The sequence below is a fragment of the Salvia splendens genome, chromosome 7, assembly GCF_004379255.2.
Source record: "Salvia splendens isolate huo1 chromosome 7, SspV2, whole genome shotgun sequence".
Lineage (NCBI taxonomy): Eukaryota > Viridiplantae > Streptophyta > Magnoliopsida > Lamiales > Lamiaceae > Salvia > Salvia splendens.
In genome coordinates, this window is record NC_056038.1 from 31,729,207 (window position 1) to 31,754,509 (window position 25,303).

Genomic DNA, 25,303 nt, shown 5'->3' on the forward strand with positions numbered 1-25,303 from the left:
AAGAGAGTGGAATTGTTCATAGAGTTTCCTGCCCTTATACCCCACAGCAAAACGGCCTAGCAGAAAGAAAACATAGGCGCATAGTTTAAACCGGTTTGGCCTTGTTAGCTCAGTCTTCCCATCCTCAAAAATTCTGGGATGATGCCTTTGTAACAGCTGTGCACTTGATAAATGTCATGCCATCTAAAGTTATCAACAACATTTCTCCATATGAAAAACTTTTCCTTAAGAAACCTGATTATTCAGTTTTGAAAGTCTTTGGATGCCTTTGTTTTCCTTACACTAGACCATATAACAACCATAAGTTGCAGTTTAGGTCTGTTAGAGGGACTTTTCTAGGATATAGCATCTCTTACAAAGGGTATAAGGTTCTCATTCCTGATGGAAAATTAATCATCACTAGAGACATTGTTTTTGATAAATCTATCTTTCCTTTTCAAGCTACTTCCCCTGCTTCAGTGATTCCAGCTTACGTACCTTTACCATGTCATCACTCTTCATTTCCTCCCATTTCTACCATTTCTGTTCTTAATCAGATGTCACCTTCTGTTCCTGATTCATCAAATTCTTCCATTCCTGACCATTCTGTCTCAAAACTAGATATCAACCCCTCGGTAGTAGATCAACCTAATCCTAATGAGCAGCCACATGATTCACCTATATCAGCTCAATCCCATCCACCTCTTGAACCAGCTCCACCTACCACCCAAACAACACATTCCATGACAACCAGATCAAAATCTGGAATTTACGAGCCAAAAGTCTTCACCATCACTGTTTCTCCTTTTCATTTGCCTAAGTCAGCTCTAGAAGCCTTACTTATTCCCATCTAGAAAGTTGCTATGCTGAGTGAATTTATTGCACTTCTTAAAAATAAAACTTGGATTTTAACAACACTCCCACCAGACAAGAATCTTATAAGTTGCACTTGGGTTTTCAAGATTAAACTTCATTTATCTGGGCAATTGCTAGACACAAAGCTAGATTGGTTGCTCAAGGTTTTTCTCAACAACCTGGCTTTGACTTTAATGAGACTTTCAGTCCAGTTGTGAAGCCTACTACTATAAGAATCATACTCAGTCTAGCAGTATCTCTTGGATGGACAGTAACACATCTTGATGTGAACAATGCCTTTTTGAATGGTGAGTTAAAGAAAGACATTTACATGAAGCAGCCTCTTGGTTTTGAACAAGGTGGACCTCATACTGTCTGTAAACTTAACAATGCTATTTATGGGCTGAAGCAAGCTTCTAGAGCTGGTTCTTCACTGTACATTCAGTTCTGATTAATCTTGGCTTCTCTCAATCAAAGGCAGATGCTTCTATGTTCTTTAGGCAGCAAGGTAATGAAGTAATATATCTACTCATCTATGTAGATGATATGCTGATTACTGGAAATTCTCGTGCATCAATACAGAAGGTCATCTCTCAGCTAAATTCTTATTTTTCTTTAAAAGATCTTGGGGATGTGAGTCTGTTTCTAGGAGTTGAAGTAGTCAAGACTACTGATGGTGGCCTTCATCTCTGCCAGTCTAACTATATCAAAGATCTTCTAAAGAAAGCCAATATGACAGGTGCTAAAGGGTGTCCAACTCCCATGATTTCAAGCTCAGAATTGAGCAAGCATTCTGGAGAACCAGTATCTGATCTAGGGGTGAGCAAAAAAACCGGAAACCGAATATCCGAACCAAACCAAATCGAAATTTTGAAATTCGGTTCGGTTTTTTCAGTTTTTCGGTTCGGTTCGGTTTTAAAAATAAAAAAAAATTCGGTTTTTCGGTTCGGTTCGGTTCGGGCGAAGAAAAAACTGAAAAACCAAATTATATATATATTCTATTAATTTAATATATTATATTATATATAATATATATATTCTTTTAATATATTCTACTATATAATATACATTATATGTATTATTAATTTTATATTATATATAAATATTCTATTAGTATATATAAAATAAAATAAAATACACATATATAAATATATATTTATATTATATTTATTTTTTTCAGATTTTCCAATTTTTTTAAGTTCGGTTTTTGGTTTTTCGGTTTTTCGGTTTCGGTTTTTCGGTTTTTCGGGTTCGGTTCGGTTTGGATTTTGAACTAAATTCAATTTTTTGGTTTTGGTTCGGTTTTGGCAAAAAACCGAACCGAAACCCGAATGCACACCCCTAATCTGATCCAAAGTTTTACAGAAGTATTGCAGTGAATAAGGTGAGTCAATACATGGTAGAACCATTAGACACAAATTGGAGAGCAGTGAAGAGAATTTTAAGATATCTCTCAGGAACCTTAGATTATAGTATTCATATTCGAAAATCTACTGGGGATATCTCAGCTTTCTTAGATTCAAATTGGGCAGCTGATGTGGATGATAGAAGATCAACTATAGGAGTGTGTTCTTATCATAGAAGAAATCTTATATCTTGGTGTGTCAAGAAGCAGACTGTGGTAGCTAGATCTAGCACAGAGGCTGAGCATAGAAGCTTAGCTCAAGCAACTGCGGAGGAGACATGGATATCCTCAATGCTTAGTGAATTGAATATCAAGAAGAAAGGCAGCCACGTGATTTGGCTAGATAACATGAGTGTCATTGCTTTGTCATCAAATCTTGTACTTCATGCAAGAACTAAGCATATCAAGCTGGATATGCAATTTGTTAATGACAAGGTCCTGAGCAAAGAACATGAGTTAAGGCATGTGCCAACTGCAGATCAGATTGCAGATATATTCACTAAACCTTTGAGTCATCAACCCTTCGTGAAGCTAAGAGAAAGATTGGGTGTGATATCCTTAACCTCGCTCGATTTGAGGGGTCGTGTTAGAGAAGATAGCAAAGGTGATCCGGCCACTGTGTGCAATGTGAAGTTGTCGAGCCTTGATGAACAATGTGTGAGTGCAGCATGTGGTGCACGAGAGAAACCAATCACCAACCTCACACGAGCTGAACTTGTGAATGTGACAAAAGTGACAGCTAAGGTGGAGGACCACCTTTGTACTTGGAGAGACGTGTTGATCAAAGGATTGAAGAAGAAAGATAGTTTGCAGAGTTAGTTTTGATTAAGATTGTAAAAATGTTTTAATCTTATACGGAGTAGATTAGAGTAGAGTTCTAGATAGTGTTGAAAAGTAAAATGCGAAAAATAAAAGACTATTGCAGAAAGTAAAAGACGGGAAAACTGTAAAGAGTACATTGTGATTATGCTTAAATTAATTCTCTCAATGGTTACTCGACCTTTTATAGACTCTAATTATAGCTATACTTGGAAAATATATTCTAATTATACTAATATCCTTTTTATTTAATTTTTCATAATCTTTAATTGATTTCCTTCTTTATTCTTGCCGTAACATCATCTCTTGCCTTCTTGTTCTCCAATTAATTGATTTCCTTATTCCAACACTCCCCCTCAAGTTGAGTATCAAGTTTTTCGACACTTAACCTGCACGATCTTTAGTTTGATAAATAGTTTATACTCGTATTTAAGAGTTCTTCAATTTTCATTGATAGTTTATGCTCATATCATAGAGCTTCTTCAATTCATCATTGATAATTTATACTCGTATCAAAGAGTTATTGAAAGTTTAGACTAGTTTCAAGGAGTTCTTCAATTTTCTGTTGACGGTTTTAACTCGTGTCAAGGAGCTAATTCGGACAGTTTTGACTCGTGTCGAGGAGCTAATTCGGACAGTTTTGACTCGTGTTGAGGAGCTCATTCGGACAGTTTTGACTCTTGTCGAGGAGCTAATTCAGATAGTTTTGACACTTGTCGAGGAGCTAATCTAGACAGTTTTTCCTCATATCTAGGAGCCATCAGACAGTTTTGACTCATGTCGAGGAGCTAATCTAGACAGTTTTTGCTCATATCTAGGAGCCATCAGACAGTTTTGACTCATGTCAAGGAGCATACTAGACAGTTTTTGCTCGTATCTAGGAGCCAAATTTAGACCATTCTCGGCCCATTCCAACTCAAACTATGAGCCCATTCATTTCTTTTCTTTCTTGAGCCTAATAACTACTAGGCCCAAATTTACTTTTCCATTTTGAAAACTTAACAATGAAGCAGACATATCACAACGTCTCTTTCCTCTTCTCATCTCGGAGAACAACCTGTTCTCCGGCAACAATGCACTTGCCTGCATCTTCTCAGGATTCTGTCAACCATTTCGTTGGTTCCTCCATCAATGTCTCCTTTCTAAGTGGGTGATAATTCTATGGTCGAGTAGCCCGATCTCTTTTCCTCCGGTCACTGCTTTCTTCTCTGGCCATAGACAATCCCCACCGTCGTTGGTCCCCTTCTCAGTGACAGCTTCCACAACCTTAGCTTTCCATGGACAACCTGTGACGACTTCCACTTTAGAAGCTGACACGAGTTGTCTCTGGGAGACTTCTCTGGTCAGTTTGTCGGTTGTGCTTTCTTTCATGGCAAGCTTTACTACAACTAGCTTATTATAGTAGCATGTTGTTTTCTCTGAGGTGCTTTCATCATGGCTTTCTCTAAGCTTCTCCTCATTGTTTAGGAGAAAGCTGTCTCTGGGAGAATGCTGCAGAGTGTTGTTACTGATGTGGAGAGATGTTTAATATTGGACCTTTCATCTTGCATTATTGAAGATTGTGACATAGATCTAGTTAATATACTATTTTCACTTATTAAGCTTTCTCTTGGGGCCATTCTTCCATCGATCCTTTTGCATCACATTCTTGTCGCTCCATTGGCGTGTGGGCTACACTTTAGCTGCATTCTCGCCCTCTTGCTGGCAGTCATCTTTGGTCTTCATTTAGCAGCATTCTTGGTCATTCCTCCTCGGTGACTGCTTCCTTGGCTGCATTTGGGAGAATCGTCGGCCATTAGCTCTGCAGCTTTCTCGACTGCATATACTCGGTATTATTCTACTGGCTGCTTTTGCTGCTCTCTTCTCAGCATTATTCCAGGCACCCTTACGTCTACCCCTCGCCTTCTCCGGCGGTAGGTGGAATCATCCGACAAGGGTAGTGCTCTCCCTCTCTTTCGGATGATTCATTGAATATAAAGACTTTATTTTGGATCTAACGACCTCCAAATATAAGGTTTGGCTTGGCTTCTCCTTCTCCGGTCCTTCTTAGATGGCTGCTTTCTCGACTCCCTTTCTGGCAGCCTTGGCTTCTTCTTCTTTGGTCTAGCTCAGAATGCACCTCCGAGATTCATTCCAGGCATTGGGGTATGGCTTCGTCATATGCAGCTTTCTCGCCCTCTCATCGGGGGTGTCTTTGGCCTTCTCTACCAACATAGATTCAAGAGGAATTGTTTGGTCAGGTATTTCCTCTCCCCCTCGGCCAAACAAACCTTGGACTCCTTGTTTTTTCTCTTGACTGTGGCCGTGCAATGCTTGCTCCATCAGCGACTCTTGATTGTGGTTGTTCTTCCATAGATGGTTCTTTCCTCAGTTCGAAGAGGAATCCTTCGGCTGTGTGCTTTCTCTCCCCTCGGCTGGACAATTGACTAACTCTAAGCCATCATCTCTTGCTTGCTGCCTCCTCCTGATTGACGCTCCCCACCGGCGGCCAATCGACCCTTGCTTGCTAGTTCTCTGGGCTCCATTGCCGCTCGAACAGAACAGGTGGTCATATCGTTGTTTGTAAGGGTCTCCGTTGCTTGCGGTCTGCACCGTCGTCCGTACCTGCTGCTTGGTGTCCGGCGCTGCTGTCCGAGGAAACGAAGCTAAGCCCTCTCTCCTTGATGAAAGTTTGATTGAGGCTTCTTAACTTGATTTTTTGCAAAGCAGCTCCTTTTATTCTCTCCTTACTCTCTTGCTCTCGGCTTTGAATGTGAAAAAGGGAGTATGTGGTAGTGTAAAATTGATTTCTTCACCAGCAGAATAGCGTGATGATAATTGTTGCAACCTTTTTGGAGATTTTGGGGTTCAAGGATGAATACCAATGATAACTTCTTTTTTTGTATTTTTTTTGGTTTTGAACAAACTAGCGAAGGATCGTTAGCTGCTCTGATACCATGTTGAAAAGTAAAATGCGGAAAATAAAAGACTATTGCAAAAAATAAAAGACGAAAAAACTGTAAAGACTACATTGTGATTATGCTTGAATTAATTCATTCAATGGTTACACAACCTTTTATAGGCTCTAATTCTAGCTATACTTGGAAAATATATTCTAATTATACTAATATCCTTTTTATTTGATTTTCAATAATCTTTAATTGATTTCCTTCTTTATTCTTGCCATAACTTCATCTATTGCCTTTTTGTTCTACAATTAATTGATTTCCTTATTCCAACATATAATTCGAATGAGTAGTATATGTATGGGATCTGTGAACTTAGTTTTCAAGTAATGAAATAGCAACCTTTCTCTCAATACAATTTTAGCATATTTCAATTCATATTTTTCTTTATGAATTCCACTGCATCCTTTTATTCTAAAACTTTAATGAGGTGACGTGTCACTTTTGTTGAAGATCCCACGTTATACCTTTGGTAAATTGATATGATCTGTTATCATATATATATATATATATATATATATATATATATATATATATATAGGGTTTTGATCCATGCAAAACCATTCTTAATACAAAAATGCAGAACCAAGCATACAAAAGTCATTTTTAGGTCATTGTAAGCTTATTTTTACGTCATTATAGTAAGGTGACATGAAATGATCTTAACATGACCTCAAACCCAAAGTTTATAATATGACCTAAAACTGCTTTACAATGACCCTCCGTGTTTTTGTTTAATTATTGACCATTGGATTGTCAAATCTCATGGTCAGGATTTGGTCTGGATTTTGTATTGAGATCAAGTTTTGTATTGATCATTTTCCTATATATATATATATATATATATATATATATATATATATATATATGGGAGCGTTATTCTCTTATTCATCCCTTAGATCCTTTATTTTTCTTAATATGGGCTGTTAGATCTCATTCATCAACGGTCCAGATGATCTGCATTATTACACTATAATGGTGCATTATTAGTCGGTGTGCATTATTCAACTGAAAATCTGCATTATTACACTATAATGGTGCATTATTAGTCGGTGTGCATTATTCAACTGAAAATCTGCATTATTACACTATAATGGTGCATTATTAGTCGGTGTGCATTATTCAACTGAAAATCTGCATTATTACACTATAATGGTGCATTATTAGTCGGTGTGCATTATTCAACTTAAAATCTGCATTATTAAATGACACGTGGCACCAATCTAACCGTCGGATGACAAAATCGTGGGCTGAGATTAAAAAGAACAAAGAACAAAAGATACAAAAAGGAAATGAATACATCCATATATATATATATATATATATATATATATATATGGAAATGATCAAAATAAAAATGCATTTAAATCCAGAAATGCAGCCTAAATCTTGGCCCTAGGATTAGATGATCTAATGGTCAATAATTATCAAAAACACGGAAGGTCATAATTAAGAAATTTTAGGTCATATTATAATATTTGGGTTTAATGTCATGCTAAGATCATTGTAGGTCATGCTTTGTTAGCATGACCTAAAAATTAACTAACTATGACCCAAAAGTGACCTACGTATGATATTGTTCTGCATTTCTGTATTTAAATATAGTTTTGTATAAATCAAAACCTATATATATATATATATATAGAGGGGAGTGATCAAAGTATAACTAATTTTAAGTGTATAACTAGAGAACAAATCTCAGCCACACATCTTAATACTCCAAATTAATCATATGGCTTAGCTATTTTTATATATTTTAAATAAAAGTAATTAACAAGGGCATTTTTGGAAACTAAATTGCCAAATCCAGTCTCAGTCCCAAACGGATTGAAAGCGGGTTCTTCGCCGTCGTTTTTAGAAGCCTCCACGATTATACGAGCAAATCGTTTCTGATTAGATAAATTACTGGAAGAGAAGGTGGAAATGGTTGGTGAGATGAGAGGATGAGGAGAGAGAAAGGCATAGCGGCGGCGGCGGTGGAGAGCAGGAGAGGTGTGGCGAGTGGTGCAGGCTGTTAGGAATTTAACGATTGCATGTTATGTAAAATTAGGGCCTATTACATCACAATTGTTAATTGTTAGCTCTTAATTAGTGCCTAATGCCGCCGATTTTGAAAACGAATTTTGAAAGTGGCGGTCTTATGGAAAAAGCTCATGGCCATGGAGACACGTGGATGTGTACGGAGAGTAAAAAGCTTATGGAAATCCTATAATATTTTTACTTCACAATAGTTTTCTCTCGGACCCCTCAACATATTTTTCCTAAAAGTATCCACACATCAAGTTCAATATTTTTAGGATTGTTAACAAAACACATCACAATTAGTATGATTTTACTTCACTGTTGTTTACAAAAAACATCACTCTTAGCATTATCTTACTTCACTGTTGTTTACAAAACACATCACTCTTAGCATTATCTTACTTCACTTTTGTTTACAAAACACATCACTCTTAACATTATCTTACTTCACTGTTGTTTACAAAACACATCACTCTTAGCATGATCTTACTTCACTGTTGTTTACAAAACACATCACTCTTAGCATGATCTTACTTCACTGTTGTTTACAAAACACATCACTCTTAGCATGATTTTACTTCACTCTTGTTTACAAAAAATATCACTCTTAGCATGGTTTTACTTCACTCTTGTTTAGAAAACACATCACTCTTGTTTACAAAACACATCACTCTTAGCATGATTTTACTTCACTCTTATTTACAAAACACATCACTCTTAGCATGATTTTACTTCACTCTTGTTTACAAAACACATCACTCTTTGCATGATTTTACTTCACTCTTGTTTACAAAACACATCACTCTTAGCATGATTTTACTTCACTCTTGTTTACAAAACACATCACTTTGTTGTTAACAAAACACATCAATTTCAAGTTCAAAATTATGACACATCAATTGCCTGCTCATTCCAATCGAATAACAAAAAACGAAATCCGTCAAAAATGTGCATTCAAATGAATAATCCGTCAAAAATTGACTCTCTATAAATATAGATGGTATGTTTAGTTTTAATCACAACGCAATAGCATAACAATTATTTTGATCGCAGCAATGGAGAATTCCAACGGCACAAAAACTCTAGGGAGAAGGAAAATCCCAATGAGGAAAATCGAGAATAAATCAAGCCTGCTAGTCGCCTTCACCAAGCGCCGCGGCGGGCTCTTCCGCAAAGCCACCGAACTCTCCATCCTCTACGGTGCGGAAGTCACGATTCTGGTGCAATCCCCGGCGCCGAAGCTCTACGTTTTCGGCCACCCCGCTCTGATCGACCGCATCGATCCGATCTCCCGCCGCCGCTGCGACAACGGCGGGTACAAGGCGGCGATGAAGATGGAGAAGAGGAGAAGAGGAGAAGAGGAGATGAATTCAATTTGCCGACGTAACCTATTTTTGGCTATGCAATGACCATTATACCCCCGCTTGGTTATTATGGAGTAAATTTGTGATTGAGGGAACTAATTTCTCCTTAAATTTGAAAATTATATGTATTAATAATAGCCATTGATTTTCTTGATTTTGTGGCTGTGATTTATTCTATAGTTATAGGTTTAAGGGGCTCTCGCCCTAGATCACTACTATATATATATATATATATATATATATATATATATATGGATGTATTCATTTCCTTTTCCTATATTTCCTCCTTTTTCCTTCTTAATATCAGCCATTAGATTAGAGAAATGGACGGTCAAGATCAACATTGGGTAATTAATCTCGTGTTGCATTATTTGTCCTATTTTGTGAATTATGAGGGTACAATAGTAATCTAATCTAGGCTGGAAACCGCTACGAATAATGCACCACATGGTCACGAGTAATGCATATAATTGCCTATATAATGCACAATATGTGAACTGCAATGCATACGAACAAGATGTGCTGTGTTATGATGTTTGACACATGTTTCTTGTTTCCCCTAAGGGTTTAATAAGCTTAGGGGCTAGGGTATAGTACGTAGACATGTATGTAATCTTCACATGGTAACGAGTAATGCATATAATTGACTATATAATGCACAATTTGTGAACTGCAATGCATACGAACAAGATGTGCTGTGTTATTATGTTTGACACACGTTTCTTGTTTCCCCTAAGGGTTTAATAAGCTTAGGGGCTAGGGTATAGTACGTACGCATTAATAACAAATTATAAACGATACGAATAATTCACCAAATTGTCACGAGTAATGGATGTTATTAACTATATAATGCACAATATGTGAACTGCAATGCATACGAATAAGATGTACCATGTTATGATGTTTGACACACGTTTCTTGTTTCCCCTAAGGGTTTAATAAGCTTAGGGGCTAGGGTATAATACGTAGACATTACTAAATACACGTATGTAATCTTCAATCCGTTGATTAACCCATATACACAATACCTCTAATAATGCATAATATACTGAGATAATGACAATTAACAGCTACATAATGCACTACCAAAACCAAATAATGCACATACGTATATTCCAATAACAACAATTTGTTAGTAATGTCTACGTACTATACCCTAGCCCCTAAGCTTATTAAACCCTTAGGGAAACAAGAAACGTGTGTCAAACATCATAACATGGTACATCTTATTCGTATGCATTGCAGTTCACATATTGTGCATTATATAGTTAATAACATCCATTACTCGTGACAATTTGGTGAATTATTCGTATCGTTTTATAATTTGTTATTAATGCGTACGTACTATACCCTAGCCCCTAAGCTTATTAAACCCTTAGGGGAAACAAGAAACGTGTGTCAAACATCATAACACAGCACATCTTGTTCGTATGCATTGCAGTTCACAAATTGTGCATTATATAGTCAATTATATCCATTACTCGTTACCATATGAAGATTACATACGTGTCTACGTACTATACCCTAGCCCCTAAGCTTATGAAACCCTTAGGGGAAACAAGAAACGCGTGTCCAAACATCATAACATGGTACATCTTATTCGTATGCATTGCAGTTCACATATTGTGCATTATATAGTCAATTATATGCATTACTCATGACCATGTGATGCATTATTCGCAGATACCAAAATGTGGCAGTTACTTTTCCGTCAAATGTCAATAATAACCCTGTAATGCATACAACCACCTTCTATAATGCAACACGGAACCAGTTTTATAGAATCAATCTGATCCGTTGATGCCTTAGATCTAACGCGTAATATTAAGAAGGAAAAAGGATCTAAGATGTGAAAATGAGAATAACGCTCCCCTATATATATATATATATAGGGTTTTGATCTATGCAAAACTAGATTTAAATACAAAAATCCAGACCAATATCATACGTAGGGCACTTTTAGGTCATAGTTAGTTAATTTTTGGGTCATGCTAACAAAGCATGACCTAAAATGATCTTAGCATGACATTAAATCCAAATATTATAATATGACCTAAAACTGCTTAATTATGACCTTTCGTGTTTTTGGTTAATTATTGACCATTAGATCATCTAATCCTAGGACTAAGATTTGAGCTGCATTTCTGGATTTAAATGCATTTTTATTTTGATCATCTATATATATATATAGATAGATCATGCTCCATAGCGTGATTTAGAAAAAAAAAATACGTAATCGTGTAAACTAGAAAAGCCGATGTGAATTGACAGAAAAAGAAATGTGAGATGTAATTTGAATCTTGTTTCAAAACATATTTATTACAAAAATGGACAGGCTGTCCAAGATAAATAATAACTGTACATGTGATTGTAAATGGTGGTGTGCTGGCTTTATGTTGCATATCCAATACAAATATGCCTTATCCTCATATATCATTCTAAATGGTGGTGTGCTGGCTATATGTTGCATATCCAATACAAATATGCCTTATCCTCATATATCATTCATAGCTATAAACTACCTACGCATATATACTCCTACATATCTTCTCTACCCACAAATTGGTCCCATGAAATTAATATATAGTGGAGTGCCAATCTGTTCACATGTACATGAAAAGTGAATCACACTACAGATGATTGGTTGAATTAAAATTGGAATCGTCCTTTGGCCAAAATTAAATTGATGGGTTTGATTTTTAAATCTCAACCAATTTTGACAAACTTAATTGGCACTGGCTAATCGGTTCTATCAGTCCGACTTGAGTTCTAAGAGCATCTGTAACGCAAGGGGCCGGGCCGCATCTCGCGAGTCCCGGCCCGTCCCGAGCGTTGCACGGAGGAGAGTCATGGCCCAGGCCCGTCCCGGGGCCGCGTTCCCGGCCTGTCGCGCGTCCCGCGTCCCGGCCTGGGATGGCGTTGCACGGTGACGGGCCGCAACTGTACAGTCCCGGCCCAGCGTTACACGCTCCTCGGGCCGGGCCACAACCAATTTTTTTTTTTTAAATTCGAAAATTTTTTCTGTAAATACTACTCCATTTTCATACACATTCAACTTCATATTCAACTTCAAATCTTTTCCTAGAATTCGAAAAAATGCCTCCACGTCAAAGAATATTCGAAGATCAAATGTCCCGGTCGTTAGCAGAGGCGCTACCGGCAATCCAAGAAGAAATCAACAACGAAGTTGAACGCTACCAAGCTGTTATTCAAGCTTGGAACGAACAACAAACCCGGGTACCACGTACCCGGATGTATTTTCAGTTTTAAAATTTCTATGTTGTAATTTTGCAGTATTCGATGAAATTAAATTTTCCGTGTTATAAATTTGCAGCGTTTTTTATTTTACGAATTAAATAGGTTGGAGTTGTGAATAGTGTCATTTATTAGTTGCGGCCCGGGCCGCAACCTGCAGGGTTACAGCAGTTGGGGCATGGGCCGCAACTGTAGAGGAATGATGACGTGAAGGGAACTTGGGGCCGGAAATGGGGACGGGGTTAATGATGCCCTAATGCCAATATTTCAATATATACTTTAAAATCCGGAACAAATGGTTTTACCATCGGTTTTGAAGTTTGAACCCAAAACCATGAAAAAATGAAAAAAAAAGTAGGAATATGTGAAAAGCAAGAGAAAATAATAAAAATCACCAAAATCAAAATTGGATCACCATTTACCGATTAAAAAATCGGACACGTCAAATATGATATCGATTTTAAACAAGAACTGATGGTTCTTAGAAGTTAAACTAGTAACACCTTGCAAATTGGATGGCTTAGTTGGTTTATCTGTGTGGGTGTGAGACTATCGAGATCCGTGAAATTATTCATCTTTAAAATTTGGAGAATTATTGGTGAGCTACCATGGCCATGCTAGTGAATTTTAAAAAGTATTTTTTTTTTATCACTTTTTCAAAGATTGATGCATACTGCTAATTAAGGGCATATGTGCATGTTATTTCTCTAATGGAGCTTATGGAGTAATTTTAACCTAAATTTCGTTTTATCACAAGATACGTTCACTTGCTGAGATAGTGGCTAGGTTTTTTCTAGGACAAATTAATAAAATATGTATGAGACGTGCCTGGAATAAATAAACAAATCAAATCTCCATTTATTTTGAATAAAACAAGAAGACAACATTCACCATTCATTAACACGGAATTTAAATTTTAAAAAAACTCTAAATTCAGAAAAAAAAAACGAGATACAGAGGAAAGTTCACTACGATAATTTTGAAATTTCAAGAATAAACATATAGTATATATTGAATATCTTCTCCCTCGAAGCCTCAATCCGACCATTATAATTATATCAAAGGCCTTTGAACTTTTTAAATAACTTAAAAACTCTTTTCACTTTGACAATAAATGTAACTCAAATTACTTTTAATTTAGCACAAGCAAATTCCAAGAATGAAATGATCTTAGATTATTTTTATCTGATTTTTGACGTCCCACAGCATTTTCTTTTTCTCTGATTGCAAAAGCCACAACTAAAGTGTAATTCAATGTAGTAAGTATGTTAGTATTAACTTGTTAGTTGAGTGTATTTGGTTTCTAGTCCAATGATCAATGTTGATTATTCTATATAATATTCGACGATAACCTTTTACAATTAGTGTGGGTTGGGCATTAATTTATGTATAGTAATCCACCAGTAATCCATTGTCTTTATTCCTTATTTTCATGATATGTAATGATGATGTAGCAATATAACATAAACAACTACTCCATAATTCTGGAGGATTTATCAAAATTCAAGAGAGAGAGAAAAGATAATTTTTGATCAAAATTCAAAAGAGATTTTCATGATATGATAGATAATGATGATGTAGAAATATAACATAAACAACTACTCCATAATTCTGGAGGATTTATCAAAATTCAAAAGGATGAGAGGATAATTTGATCAAAATTCAAAAGATGGGGCGATAATTTGAGGGGGCTTGACTATTAAATTATTAATTATCAGTTTTACATTTTGGAGGTTCATCATTACATATTCCATTTTAATTTTTTTTAGTTTTGATAAATCGATTACACATTCTATAAATTAATTTCATCCATATTTATTGCATGTATAAAAATATAACTCATATTTATGCATAACTTATTAATTTTTCTATTTTTCCATTTTTAAAATTCACGTCAAATCAAGATGAGATAATTATTTATAAACAAAGTGAATAATGCAATTAATGATTGAGGAAGAACGAGGGTTACCATTCGATTCTCATTTCAATTATATATCAGCCATGTTTTGTAGCGATTAGGAAATTATATAGATAACTTATTCTTCATTTGTCTAAAGTTTTAACATAGAAAACATACTGTCACATTCAAATGTAACTTTAGGATAGTACTACTTTAGTTTTTGTGAATAATCCGAATTAATAAGATAAAGTATCCCGCTTTCACTTTTATACATAAAATATCTGTTGGTAGTAAACCACCGTTTGTAAATTTTCAACCGAATCACACAAGTTGAGGCCTAACATGGTGGATTATTGAATTATCGAAGTGGTGGAAAAGGAAATATATTTAATTATTAATCAATCTCATGGTTGATTGAAAAGTTCACTTAAATACAATATACTTTTCTCAACTGAACAAAAAAGTGAAAAAAGCAATCAATCCTAAAATAAGATAATATAAATGATTAAGAGGTGATAATTACTGCATGGCGACCTGCAGTGTTGCAGTTATCTGTAATATCTGTATGTTAATGTGACGTATACCCACTGCAAAGCCAAATGGATAATTACAACAAAACATAATCACTTGATGTGAAGTCTTGTAAATATATAAATAGAAGAAACATTATATGAGGTGTACAACCGTATTGCTTTCAATATTTCATTTCGTTTTCATAGTTCAACGAATGCACACACAAAATATACAAGGAATTCTATTTTTAAAATTCTTCATTGTGTTATTTTCTTGTAATGTTTAACAACAAATCGTTTGTTATTGGATCTCGAATTAACATAGAATGTTATCCATTAAAGAATAGAGACACCAAGAGAATACACATCAATAAATATATACGAAAAAAAGATAACTTTCCTTGCTAATTTACTGACATCTTGATTAATCCAAGAATTTAAGATTATTTCATGAGTACTATGTAAAAGTAGGAATCAATTATTTAACCATTTTATTAAAAATAAATTAGTCTCTTACCGCTCAACCTCCTTAGAGCATTTTATTAAAAATAAATTAGTCTCTTACCGCTCAACCTCCTTAGAGCATCTACAGTGGTGCGGATGTCCCGGCGGACCCCCAGCGGACATCCCAAAAACATCTCCTGTCACGTCATAAAGACTTCCCACTGCACTGCCACGTCATAAGGATATCTCACTGCACAGTGGCAGACATCCCCAAGGACATCCCGACGGACTTCTCATAATAATAAAAATTCACAAATTCACCAAATTGAACAATTTACGGAATTAAAATTTCGACACAAATACGGAGAAATTGCAACCACTTTATTTTAAAAAAACATTCATAGTACAAAAAAAACATACATAATTATTAAAAAAAATTACATAATTAAAAAAAACCGTCGTCTCACTCCTCGGATTCCCCGCCGCTAGTACCCTCGTCGTCCCCTCCGGTAGTCCCCTCGTCGCCACTATCCGCCATGTCTCCCAACCCCAAATTGCGTCGCATACTGTTGATGATATCCTTCAGCGACGACCTGTAATGGCGATCGGTCGATGTCCGCCATTCAACCATTGCACGTAACAGAGTTTCATGTTGCGCGACGCGGGCGAGTGAGGGGAGCTCGGGGTCGTTTTGGGTAGGAGCTGCCGATTGGGCCTCGGCGGACTCGCTGGCGCTTCCACTCGCCATCCGCGCCGTGGACTTTTGCCCCACTAGGCGACAGCGGCGGACCGACGATGAAGGTGTCGGGAACTCTGCCTCGGCGGGGGGAGTTCGTGGGAACCAGCACTGCTACTGTACTTCCCGGAGGCCCTGATCTTCGTCCGCTTCAGCTAGCCAGATTCAACACCCGCAGTTAGAGATGCCCAAGATTTTCGGTTCCGACGGTTAACCGCGGAACCGTAACCGCCGGTTCCGGTTCCGAACCGGAACCGTGACTTTTTTTAACCGGAACCGCCATATTTTGAACCGCGGGCCGATTCTGGTTCCAAATTTTACGAACCGAAACCATGCCGGAACCGCCGGTTCTGGGCGGTTCCAAAGCTGAACCGTGAAAAACCATCGGAAAACCGTGAAATCTAGCTGAAACCATGAAAAATCGCTGAAAACCGGTGATTCGGAACAGTGAAAAACCGTAAAAAAAATGCCGGTTTTTGAACCGAAACCGGAATCGTGAAATAGCCTCACGGTTCGGTTCCGGTTCCACATTTCTCGAAACCGGAACCGCCAGTTTACGAACCGTGGGCATGTCTACCCACAGTAAACTTGGTCGAAGTCCGCACCACAAGATACACCTCCCAATATTTGAATTCCCCGAAGCCTGCCGCAGCATCTTTGAACTGATGGTGAGACAGAAGCTTCACATCCTCGGTAGACATGCCGATGGTTGCCGAGCGAAGGTTGTTTGTGTAAATGCTGGCGAATCGGCTAAGCTGCCTCTTCAGCCGCTCCCACTGTTTCTGGCATTGCTCTCCATTGTGAGGCTTCCCCCTGGCGGTTTGAATTGGAGGTAACTTTGGCTAATGCGCCACCACATCCTGTCGATATGCTGGTTAGCCCCGATATATGGATCCTCCACTATACTGATCCACGCCTTCGCAAGCGCGATGCACTCTTCTGTGCTCCAAATGGTCCTCCTTTTTCCCGCTGGATCCCTCCCCCACCTCAGCGGCCACCGCCTCAACATCGTACCCCGCCGCAGGCAAGGTAGTGCCCCGTCCCCTGCCCCTCCCTCTCCTTGTCCTCCCCCTCATCCATGTCGCCGTTGGTGCGTCTATGGGAGAATCCCAGATCGGAGATAGCCCCAACTCCTTAAACGAGAACGTCTCGATGCTAGTAAACTGAGTCTCGAGAGGAGTACTCGAGGGGTTGTCCGTTGACAGTAAATCCATATAGGGGCGATAGACATTGTCCACCGGTGATTGGGGTACCCCTTGCCTACTCCCCCGCAGCGACAGGCAAGCCATGCATCATCCTCGGCATCGTCATCCCGATCATCTGGGGTGGCATCATCCCCGGCATTCCGGACATCATCCCCGGCATTGGGGTCATTCTGGCACTCACCCCGGGCATTTGAGGCATCATCCCATACCAAGGCAGGTTACATGTTGTAGTACCCGGACATCATCCCCGCCGTCATTTGGGGTTGGGGCATCATCCCCGCCATTCCGGACATCGTGGCGGAAATTGGGGTACTTCCGCCAACGGGAAAGATCGGTCCATGTGACTCGCTCATGGCGGGGAATCACTATCGTGGTGCTCCATTTATCTTCGAAAGAAAAGTATTTAGAGAGAGAGATACTCGTTAATACAAGTGGTGCGAATGAAATGAAGTTCAACGAGCCGTATTTATAGAATTTTCAGAAAAAAATAATAAAATAATAGGGACGTCCGCGCGGACGTCCGTGGAGTCAACGCAATGGCGGACGTCGGCAAGGACGTCGCGACGAACGTCCCGGGAACGCCGCGGAACTCCGGTGTCCGCAGCAGATGTACGTATCCGCATCACCGCTGCACAATGGCGGACATCCCGTGGGGAACTCCGGCACGCCGGCCAGACGTCCGCCGGGACGGGCACCATTGTGGATGCTCTTAGGTTGAAAATATCTTATTTTACTACTCCCTTCATTTCATAGTAGTAGAATCATTTCTCATTTTTAGTAAAAGTCAACACATTTGTTCTCACTTGTTTTTCCTTCTCTCTACTTTTTCATCTCTCCTACTTTATTAGTAGTATCTTTTATTTAATATATTACAAAACTTTTTCTTAATCTCCGTGCCAATAAAAAATATCCCCACTACTATAGAACTGCGTACTATAATACTCTTTCATAATTAGACTATCTTTGATACTCTCATTCAACCACATCCTTAAGTTAAAAAGATCTCAGTTTAATCAATATACTCTTTCATCACTAGTAGTACATCTTTGAATATATGACAATCTTCATGCCAGTCCATTTTCTTATATAGCCTTTCCAATTTCCATAAGAGCATTAGCAGTGGGGCGCCCTATGGCATGCCACGTCATCAGTTTTATACTCCTACCCCCCACCTGCAGTGGGGCGCCCTAAGGCGCGCCCTATGGCGCGCCACGTCATCAGTTGTACTATTATTTTGTTTAATTAATTTAAATGTTTTCAAATATAGTGTGCAAACGAAAATTTACAAAAAAAGAACAAGTAATTAAAAATCGGCGAAGATTGATTAAAAAACAAGTTACACGATTCAAGTTTACACAAAAAACTGGCTAATCTATGCAATTCCCAACTTCCGACGCAGCTCATCGATCAACGCCCAGAGATATTCGGCTTCTTCGGAGTCCGTACACTTCTTGAGGGCCTTGTGCGTCTGCAACATCGTCCTCGCCATCGAGGCTGTTGCCAACTGGACGTACGCGGCGGCCATCGGGGTCAGGGTCGGGGTCGGGACCGGGAACGGCGATAGGGTTGCGGCGGTCGAGGATGATGTCGCCGGCGCCTTCCCCTTGGCCTTCGCAGCCTTGACGCCTATGGGACGCCGGGAGGACATCGGTGTGCCGGAACTCTCTTCCTCCATGTACGTCCGGTTGAGGTCAACCGGACGATTACTGCTGTCGCTGCTCGTGTAACCACCAATTCGGTGGTCTTCGTCCTCTTTACCGCCCCGGTGTGCACAATCCCGCCTTGGAACTTCTGCTTGTCCCTCAAAAGCGCCCAGATGGCCTCGTGCTTGAACTCGCCGTACAGGGACTGGTACGACAACAACACTTTGGAGCACACGTCGCTCAAGCTCTCACCGCTCCCCTGCCCCCGCGCGCACTTCTCGTACTCCGCCGAAAACAGGTTGATTTGCTTCTTCACCTGGTCCCAGTGCTTGCGGAGCTGCTCCCGTTGGCGCTTGTACGCTCTAGGCGGGTTCGCCTCATTGTAGCGCTCGGCAATGCGCTCTCAGTACGCGATCTGCCTCTGGTTGTTCATGAATATCGGGTCCTCTGATATATCCACCCAACACCTAGCCAATATGAGGGTTTCATCCGGCGCGTAGTTTGTACGGCCGGGGGCGTACTCTTCACATACTTCCGGAGGTGGCAACTTGTACGCGCGCTGCCGGTTCCGCTTCTTTTTGGCGGGGGCGGCGGAGGGGGCGGCCTCGGCGGCGGCGCGGCGGGAGGGGGCGACGGGTCGGTTTGGTGACGGCTCCATCTCAGACAAATCGTACGATTCCGTGCTGAATTCGGGATTGTACTGCGTGTTGGCGGCGAATGATCGATATTCGTCGGTTTTTGTACCCGGCCAACGCGCCTCACCACTGAACATCGGACTGTTGGGACTTGATGAATCCATTTCGTAGTAATAAAAAATGTGAGTTTCGAGAGTGGAATCGCGAAATGAAATGTTACAAATGAAGGGTATTTATAAAAAAACCAAACCGTGTGTCATAGTCCGCCACCATCGTCCGCGGAGCCCACAATGGGGCGGACGATAGCGCGAACGATAGGCTATCGTCCGCGCTATACGCCGCGGACGATGTATCGGCCGTGAGCATCGGGCGCGCCCGATGGCAGGCACGCACAATGGTGCGATCGTCCGCGCCCGAGGACGATGGACGCCATCGGACGCCCCATTGTGGGTGCCCTGATGATGCTTTATATTTTGAATATTTAAAGGGTTTTTAACGTGTGATGTATCAACATTAATCAATTTATATCTGAATAAATGTCTCTCGGAACCTCAGTTCACAAATTGAAAAAAAATTGTTCTATATAGACCACTAATTATGATAAGCTAACTTTTAGATTCTCAAAAGATTAATATGACCAAGACTTAGGTTGCAAAAAAAAAAGTTCTCTTTCCTTTCCTTTTGTAATTTATCAATTTTGCATTAAAATTTATTAGTAATAGTATCAATTTCTTTATAGAAGTACGTATAATACCAATCGAAAAATTAGATTAATAAGTACTCCGTACATTGCTAGATATACAACTAAAAAAAAAGTTAATATTGCACCTAACTAACCATTAGCTGGATGAGCAGATTCAGCACCACCATTTACTTATTAGGTAGAAATTTGCCAAGAATAGCTTGACTGCAAAATTTTTGTGGTCTCTCAATCATTAATTACGTGTAGCTTCACGACACAAGGAATTACGTGGTTCGATTTACTGAGGTAAATCTACGTCCACGGGAAGAAAGGAGGGCAAGATTGTATTGCTTGATCTGGTTTACAGCTTACAAATACAGACTTGCTATATGATATTTGATGTCTAGAGAGCTCTTTTCTCCTTTAGTCTATCTGATCTAAGTTCTATTTATACATTGAACTAAGATCGTGGCTTGCATCACCACTAACTAGGTCGTGGATGTCGTGGAGGTCATGAGATCCTGCATGGGTCCACTATCTCTTTGTTTGGTCCGCTATCCTGCATGAGATCCTGCATGAGTTGACACCACTAAATAGATCGTGTAGTGGAGGTCGTGGAGGTTCTGCATGAGTTGACACCACTAAATAGATCGTGTAGTGGAGGTCGTGGAGGTTCTGCATGAGTCCACTATCTCCCAGTTCGGTCGAATACTGAGACCGAACTGCTGAACTATTGCCGAGCAGCTTTTGCCGATCTGAGAGTAGAGCTTGATTGGTCGGCTTTTACCGAGCTGTAGGCTGGGGCCGAACTCTTTGGTAATGCCGAACTGATACTCTTCCTTGGGCTTTGGGCTGATGGGCCGTCACTGCTATTGGGCTTGTTTAGTACGTACCCCATCACTACCCCCCCGAAAAGCGAAGTGAATCACTTCGGCGAAGCGAGTCACTTCGGCATTCTGGATAAAGGTACGGGGGAGGCTGACGTCAGGGGACGTGCCTTGCGCGTGACTGCATTAAATGCGACAGTAAAATCCGGCCGTTGAATCCTGAAAAGGTGGGATTCGAAACGGTGCGATGATTTTGAAATCTTCTCCGAATCTGATAAATACGTCCTTTCTTCATCATTTGAACACTTTTGCTATTGCTTCTTCTGCATTCTCTCTCTTTTGCGTAAAAATTTCCTTCCGCTTTCAAGAATTTCTTCAGAATTTCTTCAGACTTTCAAAGAGTAAGAACCATGTCTTCTTCTTCTTCTTCTGAGTCAGGTAGCGGTAGGAAAGGGGGTAAGGGGTCTTCTAGCCGGAAAGAATCCGGGGAGAAGACCGTAGAGTATTTTCACAGCATCTTGAGTAAGGATACTGTGATATCCCTACACGAAAAATATTTTTTTCCTGGGGGGAAGGTTGCGATTCCCGACGACCTTCATAGGGCTGACTCGCCGCCGGAGGGTTATGCCACCGTTTATGAAGCCGGCTTGGAATGCGGGCTTCGTTTCCCTCTTCCCCCTGCCGTTGTAGAGCTGCTTGATTTTTTTCAACCGAACTGCGTAGGCTAGATAAGGATCTGTCTCTGAGGGCAATCCTTAATTTTTTCCAGTTTAAGAGAAAAGGATCTTGGTTTTACTTGATACCTTTACAGCCTTTTAGGGCCTTCTGCAAAACCAAGTGGCCAAAGTGGCAACATCGCTTCTTTTTTTATAATAGGACAGCGGCTCCGGGCTTTCCCTGGAGAGGGCCGAAGTCCATGATTCCTCATCCTCGGTTAGAACCGTTGGACGAGCTCGAGGGCGAGCTCAATAAGATTCCTATGATTAGGAAGCAGTACCTGGAGTCTGAGCTCGTCAAGGGCGACTTCGTGTTCGACTCCTCGTCTTCGGACGAAGAGACTGAGGGTGAGGAATTCTTTTTTGTGCCTTACTGCTTTTGTGGCGAAAACTAACCTTGCTTTCTTGCTTTTTGGCAGTGAACTTGCTAAATAAGATTAGCCGCAAATCCTCCGAGCTTAAGGAGCCGGAGAAACAGAAGGCTACCAGCTCGGCGCCTGATGCCGAGAAGAATCCGAAGAGGCAGAAGACCTCTTCTTCGGATCCAAAAAAGCCGGAGTCCACTTCGGCAAAGGGGAAGGGGAAGACCCAGAAGCCTCCAAGAGCGCCGGAGAGAGACATCGTCTTGGCGCCCCCTTCGGAGCATGTCTGTGAGCCTTTTGCATGGCCAACGGACTTTGCCGAGGTAACTTCTCTTCTTGATTCTTTGGCTTTGCTTCTTTCCTATGTTTTTTTAGTGGCCCCTCTGTTGACTCTTTCCTTTTTCCATTTTCAGAGGAATAGCATGCTCAGCAAGCTCGTCGCAGTCGAACTCTCTAAAGCGTCCAGCGACTATGCTGAGATGCAGAGGAAGTTGGCGGCTGCTCGTCACCAGGCCGAACAGGCTAAGGCAGACTTTGAGAAGGCCAGAGCTGCTAGGATCTCGGCCCAGGATGAAGCCCAGTTTGCCAAAAACCAGCTCATCATCCAGCGAGAGCAGACGAAACGGAGGGATGCTGCCGCCGTGGTTGCCCAAGGGGAGGTTCTCCGTGCTTTCGCGGAGAAACTCTTTCTGAGCAATCAATTTTCGGCCTTTGTCGGTGATCTGCTGAAACTGATGACCGATAATGCCGAGCAGGGGCCCGAAGTCGTCCTGCCGCTGTACGGCCGAGAGATAGCAGCTCGTCTCCAGAGTCTGCCGCTCCTTGAGGAGCTTGCTTCGTCCTCGGTCCTGCTTTCTGCTGACCGAGTTCGTAGTTGCCGAGCTGACCGGGACGAGAATATGGAGGCTATCTTTGCCTCCTTAGGGCCAGTTTCACCCGCTCCAATTTTCCACGGAGAGGGTGAGACCGAGCAGCTTGATCAGCAGACCGGAGACGGGCAGGCCGAGCAAGAGGTGCTGCAGATCGGTGATGGGGGCACCGAGCAGGCTGGGGGGAGCAGGGAGGCCGAGGCTGAAGCTGAGGCAGACAAGGAGAAGGAAGCTGAACCTCACCGAGGAGCCGGAGACGAAGCTGGCGGAGTATGATTTCGTCTCCCTTCTCTTAGTTTAGTTTCTTCCTTGTTGTAAAATGGCCTTGAAGCCCTCCTTGTGTAAAATTTTTTTTTCTTATGAATGAAAAAATTCTTCTTTCTACACTTGTGTCTTCGTATAGCTTTTCGTACTCTCTTTTACTCCTGTTGTGGTTTACTACCTGCTCAGTAAACTGAAATGCCGAACTGACATAGCTGCTTTGTATTCTTAACTCTTAAGGAGCTGGAGGTACTTCACTGGAAGCGGCTGTACTCTTCCGCTTTAGACGAAGCTGAGAAAAAAGCCATAGCTGACCAGATGAAGAATGACGAACTCTTGGCTTGTTTAGTGAAGCTGGAGGCCGACAATAAGGACTTAGAGTCCGAAAAGAAAGATCTGGAGGCCGAGCTGAATACTGCCGTCGCTGAGAGGACTGCGTATGAGGATTTCATCTGCAGGCGCGGGGGAATGACCATCTCTGAAGTTCAGGAACGAGTTGACGAACTGTGGGAGGAATATCATGTACTCTGGAGGAACAATGCGCTGGAGAGCTCGGCTTGCCAACAAGTCGTGAAATCATTGCGGCGCTGGGCTTCTCGGTACGACATCATTCTTTCCCGGCGTCCCTCAATCGAGAGATTCCTTAGGCATTTCCCGCCAACAGATGCTCGCACTCCAGCTCAAACCTCTGATTCACTTGCTCAAAACCCTACTCCAAGTCAGCAACGAACTCAGGAACAACCGGAGACGTCAAGACGAGGACGGACTGAAGTTCGCAGAGGAGCGGTAACTATGAGTGAGCAAGATCGGCAAATGATTCGTGAAGAAGCTCTTCGCCGCCGAGGTGCTAGAGCTTCCCGGGCTCAGGGAAGAGGCGGTAGGTCGATTAGAGCATCTCGTCGACCTGCTTATTCTTCAGCTGCCCGGAATGGCCGAACTCGGCTTCACGAGGATTTTGTGAATAGATGGCTCAACTTTAGCAACCATGGACAGTAGAATAGTCCTTTGTAATGGCGTAACGCCTTCTCGTAGGGCAGCAGAATTATATGCCGAACAAGTTTTAATAAATGAAATCTTCATTTCGCTTCTATCACTGCGTATTTACAGCTCAGCGAAAAAATTTCATCGTGCTCGTCCTCGGTCTTATGAAGTAAACTTCTTTGACCGGACTTGGTCCTCGGTCTTATGAAATAAACTTCTTTGACCGGACTCGTCTTTGGTCTTATGAAGTAAACTTCTTTGACCGGACTCGTCTTTGGTCTTATGAAGTAAATTTCTTTGACCGGACTAAGCTTGTGTCCTAATTTGGCGAGTTTTATCGCTCGGATCGGACTTTCCCTTGTCCTAACTTGGGGATCGGACTTTCCCTTGTCCTAATTCGGCGAGTTTTATCGCGTGGATCGGACTTTCCCTTTGTTGCAGTTCGTTTCAGACGAACTGCTTGTTTCTTAAGCTGAATTGTGGTCTTGTATCCTCCTTAGAAGCTTGGACTCACAATCGTTGGCTTATATATGTTCTAAAAAGGGGATCAGCCTTCGAAGAACAAGATACCTCAGTAACATTTGTAAGAGACGACACGCACATAGACAGACAAAACGCACATAGACAAATAAAAAGGACGAACAAGATTTTAAACTTTTATAAAACAAGCACAAAGAACAAGTAAAAAACAAAGAAAGCACATACCTCTAGGACCGAACTAGACACAAGACTGACTGACCGGACTGTCTCTTACAAATGGAACTTCTTGAGGTTGGAAATGTGCCATGTTCGGGGTACTTGTTCTCCTGACACGTGAGTCAATTTGTAAGACCCTTTGCCGAGGACTTCTGACACCCGATATGGACCTTCCCATGTGGGTTCGAGT

At 40.8% G+C, this 25,303-nt stretch overlaps 1 protein-coding gene across 1 annotated transcript; it reads left to right on the forward strand.

The window, feature by feature from the left end:
• Positions 1–9,080: 9,080 nt before the first annotated feature.
• Positions 9,081–9,434, forward strand: LOC121810745 (agamous-like MADS-box protein AGL61). The gene has a single exon (XM_042211488.1). It carries the CDS (start codon positions 9,081–9,083, stop codon positions 9,432–9,434), a length of 354 nt encoding a protein of 117 aa, XP_042067422.1.
• Positions 9,435–25,303: the final 15,869 nt, after the last annotated feature.

Excerpts from the sequence above, each read along its gene's own strand:
- LOC121810745 (XM_042211488.1), top strand. The coding sequence starts at position 9,081 with ATGGAGAATTCCAACGGCACAAAAACTCTAGGGAGAAGGAAAATCCCA.